Source organism: Oryza sativa, chromosome 2 (genome assembly GCF_034140825.1).
Source record: "Oryza sativa Japonica Group chromosome 2, ASM3414082v1".
NCBI lineage: Eukaryota > Viridiplantae > Streptophyta > Magnoliopsida > Poales > Poaceae > Oryza > Oryza sativa.
In genome coordinates this window covers 15,580,076-15,584,874 of record NC_089036.1, presented here as the reverse complement: position 1 = coordinate 15,584,874, position 4,799 = coordinate 15,580,076, and the positions used below count along the sequence as shown (strand labels likewise).

The 4,799-nt window shown below is 55.1% G+C and overlaps 1 protein-coding gene across 1 annotated transcript; it reads left to right on the top strand.

Moving 5' to 3' along the window:
• On the top strand, positions 1–4,421 carry LOC136355235 (uncharacterized). The gene is made up of 5 exons (XM_066307623.1): positions 1–339; positions 805–2,301; positions 2,509–3,126; positions 3,292–3,586; positions 4,126–4,421. Exons 1-5 carry the CDS (start codon positions 1–3, stop codon positions 4,419–4,421), a joined length of 3,045 nt encoding a protein of 1,014 aa, XP_066163720.1.
• Positions 4,422–4,799: the final 378 nt, after the last annotated feature.

Genomic DNA, 4,799 nt, shown 5'->3' with positions numbered 1-4,799 from the left:
ATGCCACCGAAGAAGGTCATGAAGGAGAAGGTTGCAAGGCGGAAGGAAAGCAACGCCGCACCGGACATGGCCGCCGAGGAGGGAGCAGAGCCTTCGGTGCCCGTGGCCGAAGATGGAGGAGGACCATTCGCTTCCACATCTGCGCCATCACAACCGCCTTCGGCCCCCGCCACCTCTGTGCAAGTGCCGAACGCGGCCGACGTGGCGAAGGCGGCTGCGGTGGCAAGGGCACTCCAGACCAGGGCGGAGATCCTTTCGACAAGCCAACTGGTGGTGCCCCAAGCCGCTCCATCGCAGCCGGCAGCGGCCCCGACTGCGCTCGCCGCTGTGCAGGCCCAAGTCAGCCCTGACCCCGAAACACAAGCCGAAGCCGACATAGAAGCCATGCGACAAAACATGGCACGGCTCCAAGACATGCTTCGCCAAATGCAAGAACAACAACAAGCATACGAGGCGGCAAGGCGGACCAAGGTCACGTCGGCTCCAATCCTTCAGTATTCGGCAGGTTATGTCCCGCCTCAAGTCCATCCGCAAGTGACGACCCAGCCCTTTCCACCTCAAGTCGCACAAGCGCCAATGTACTTCGCCGGGTAGCAATCGGCCGCAGTCGCTGCCCAAGTACACCATCAACCACCCGGCCAAGCGCCACAAACAATGGTGGAAGGGGCTTCGGCTCTGCAGGCGCAACTCCAAGCTTTCCTTCAGCAACTCAACCAACCCCACTGCATTTCAAGTACAACCCCATCGGCCCACCCGGAGGGGAATACAAGTCAAGGTGCGCCTAATTGGTTGCCACCGATTCAGCCGGGCCTGGGAGTTTCGCTGTGGAATCAAGGACCGCAGTTCGACTTCGTCAACGCTGCTCAGGCGCCAACCGTTCAGCAGCAAGCTCCAACTCCAGGCTTCGGAACAAACCAAGCACCAATCCAAGCTACCATGACGTGGTCACAGCCAATTTTTGACCCATCCATGGCGGCTCAGCAAGTACCTCCAGTTGGAGCCGGGCAGCCGAATGCTATGGCCCAACCTTGCGCACAAGCTGCGATTTCGCCCTTCGCCACACCGTACCCGCAGCAGGGTGCGGTAAACAGGGCGGGAGGCGAAAAGGGGCTACCGCTAAGTGGGGGAATCAAGACTCGTCCAATTCCACCCCAGTTCAAGTTCCCACCCGTCCCGCGCTATTCAGGCGAAACTGACCCGAAGGAGTTCCTCTCCATCTACGAGTCAGCGATCGAAGCGGCTCATGGTGACGAAACTACCAAAGCGAAGGTAATACATCTCGCTCTAGACGGCATCGGCCGTTCTTGGTATTTCAATTTACCAGCCAATAGCATTTACTCATGGGAGCAATTGCGCGATGTTTTTTTCCTTAACTTTCGAGGCACCTACGAGGAGCCGAAGACGCAACAACACCTACTCGGCATTCGCCAAAGGCAAGGGGAGTCGATAAGGGAGTACATGCGTCGCTTCTCGCAAGCCCGGTGCCAAGTTCAAGACATAACCGAGGCGTCAGTTATAAACGCCGCTTCGGCCGGTCTGCTCGAGGGCGAACTCACAAGAAAAATCGCCAACATGGAGCCTCAGACGCTCGAGCACCTACTTCGCATCATTGACGGGTTCGCAAGGGGCGAGGAGGATTCCAAGCGACGGCAAGCTATACAAGCTGAGTACGACAAAGCCTCCGTCGCCGCTGTTCAAGCTCAAGCACAAGTTCAAGTTGCCGAACCACCTCCCCTCTTCGTTCGCCAGTCTCAGCCGGCGATCCAAGGACAGCCGCCAAGGCAAGGCCAAGCCCCCATAACTTGGAGAAAGTTTAGAACAGGCCGTGCGGGCAAAGCTGTGATGGCGGTCGAAGAAGTGCAAGCCCTCCGCAAGGAGTTCGATGCCCAGCAAGCGAGCAACCATCAGCAGCCAGCCCGCAAGAAGGTCCGAAAAGACCTCTACTGCGCCTTTCACGGACGCTCTTCGCACACCACGGAGCAATGCCGAAACATTAGGCAACGTGGCAACGCGCAAGACCCAAGGCCGCAGCAGGGAACAACTGTTGAAGCACCCCGCGAAGCAGTTCAGGAGCAAACACCCCCAGCCGAACAACGCCAAGATGTACAGCGAAGGGTAATCCAAGTGATTACAAGGGCTGACCCGCCAAGCCAGTTGTCCAAACGGCAGAAGAAGATGCAGATCCGTATGGTCCACAGCATCACTTCGGCGGGTGAAGGAGCGCCGCAGTATCTGAACCAGCTAATTTCTTTTAGGCCGGAAGACGCAGAAGGAGTTATGTTCCCGCATCAAGATCCCCTGGTAATCTCAGCTGAGATAGCTGGTTTCGAAGTCCGACGAATCTTGGTCGACGGAGGGAGTTCGGCCGATGTTATCTTCGCCGAAGCATATGCCAAGATGGGGTTGCCTACCCAAGCCCTTACCCCAGCACCAGCATCGCTCCGCGGATTCGGCGGAGAAGCAGTTCAAGTTCTTGGCCAAGCACTTTTGCTGATAGCCTTTGGCTAGGGGGAGAACAGACGCGAAGAGCAAATACTATTCGACGTCGTCGACATCCCGTACAACTACAACGCCATCTTCGGCCGTGCAACCCTGAACAAGTTTGAAGCCATTTCCCACCACAATTATCTCAAGCTCAAGATGCCCGGCCCGACAGGGGTGATAGTAGTCAAGGGGCTTCAGCCTTCGGCCGCTTCAAAAGGTGATCTAGCCATAATCAACAGAGCAGTGAACAGTGTTGAGACCGAACCGCATGAACGGCCGAAGCACACGCCAAAGCCCACCCCTCACGGCAAGATAACAAAAGTGCAGATTGATGATGCCGACCCCACAAAGCTCGTATCACTGGGGGGCGACATGGGCGAAGAAGAAGTTGAGAGTATCCTACAGGTGCTTAAAAAGAACATCGATATCTTTGCCTGGTGCCCTGACGAGGTGGGGGGTGTCCCGGCGGATCTCATTATGCATCACCTAGCATTCAAGCCGGACATTAAGCCAAGAAAACAGAAGTTGCGTAAGATGTCTGCCGATCGCCAAGAAGCGGCGAAAGCTGAAGTACAAAAATTGCTCAGGGTGGGGGTTATCCAAGAGATTGACCATCCGGAGTGGTTGGTGAATCCAGTGCTGGTGCGGAAGTCAAACGGCAAATGGCGCATGTGTGTCGATTTCATAGACCTGAACAAAGCATGTCCGAAAGACGACTTCCCCTTGCCACGAATCGACCAGCTCGTGGATTCAACAGCTGGATGCAAGCTCATGAGTTTCCTAGATGCATATTCCGGTTACCACTAGATTCACATGAACCTGCTCGACGTCCCCAAAACATCCTTCATCACTCCATTCGGCACATTTTGTCACCTCAGGATGCCTTTCGGCTTAAGGAACGCAGGAGCAACTTTCGCTAGGCTGGTGTACAAGGTCCTTGGCAAGCAGTTGGGGCGGAATGTGGAAGCTTACGTCGACGACATTGTCGTAAAAAGCCGCAAGGCTTTCGACCATGCGATCGACCTGCAGGAGACATTCGACAGCTTGCGCACAGCAGGCATAAGGCTGAATCTGGAGAAGTGCGTTTTCGGCGTCCGCGCAGGCAAGTTGTTGGGTTTCCTTGTTTCCGAAAGAGGCATCGAGGCGAATCCCGAGAAAATCGATGCTATCCAGCAAATGAAGCCTCCATCAAGCGTACATGAAGTACAAAAGCTTGCTGGCCGAATGCGGCACTCAGTCGATTCCTCTCAAAGGCAGCCGAAAGAGGTTTGCCCTTCTTCAAGACCCTCCGGGGCGCAGGAAAGTTTAATTGGACACCAGAGTGCCAAGTAGCATTCGACGAGCTAAAGCAATACTTGCAAAGCCCACCAGCTCTGATAAGGCCAACCCCAGGAAGCAAACTGCTATTATACTTAGCAGCTTCGCCGGTGGCAGTCAGTGCTGCCCTCGTCCAAGAAACAGAGTTCGGACAAAAACCGGTCTACTTCGTCTCCGAAGCACTGCAAGGAGCGAAGACAAGGTACATTGAAATGGAAAAGCTCGCTTACGCCCTAGTGATGGCTTCACGCAAGCTTAAGCACTACTTCCAGGCCCACAAAGTCATAGTGCCATCACAGTACCCCTTGGGCGAAATACTCCGAGGCAAGGAAGTCACTGGCTGGCTCAGCAAGTGGGCGGCAGAGCTATCCCCGTTCGACTTACATTTTGTTGCATGCTCTGCTATCAAGTCTCAAGTGCTAGCCGACTTCGTAGCTGAATGGACACCAGTACTTGCCCCCGACCCCGAGCCCGCCGAACAATTCTGGGTGATGTGCTCTGACGGCTCGTGGTCGCACAAGGGAGCAGGCATTGCGGCAGTCCTATTTTCGCCAAATGGTGTGCCGATTCGGTACGCAGCAAGACTGCAGATCGACACAACCAACAATGCAGCAGAATAAGAAGCCGTTCTCCTGGGCCTAAGAAAGGCGAAAGCACTGGGAGTCCGGCGCCTACTAATTCGAACTGACTCCAAGTTGGTAGCAGGCCATGTTGACAAATCCTTCGAGGCAAAAGAAGAGGGAATGAAGAGGTATCTGGAGGCTGTTCGGTCCATGGAAAAATGCTTCACCGGCATAACGGTCGAACACTTGCCTAGAGACCAGAACAAGGAAGTAGACGCCTTGGCGAAATCCGCTGCTTGTGGTGGCCCACATTCGCCTGGCATCTTTTTCGAAGTCTTACATGCTCCAAGTGTGCCCACGGACAGCTCGGAAGTCATGGCAATCAACCAGGAGAAACTGGGCGAAGACCCATATGACTGGCGAACCCCATTTGTA

Bases quoted from the DNA above. Each gene is read 5' to 3' on its own strand.
- LOC136355235 (XM_066307623.1), top strand. From the start codon at position 1: ATGCCACCGAAGAAGGTCATGAAGGAGAAGGTTGCAAGGCGGAAGGAA. The intron at 340-804 runs GTCAGCCCTGAC...CCACCGATTCAG, and splicing joins TCGCCGCTGTGCAGGCCCAA to CCGGGCCTGGGAGTTTCGCT. The intron at 3,587-4,125 runs GCAAGTTGTTGG...AAATACTCCGAG, and splicing joins CGTTTTCGGCGTCCGCGCAG to GCAAGGAAGTCACTGGCTGG.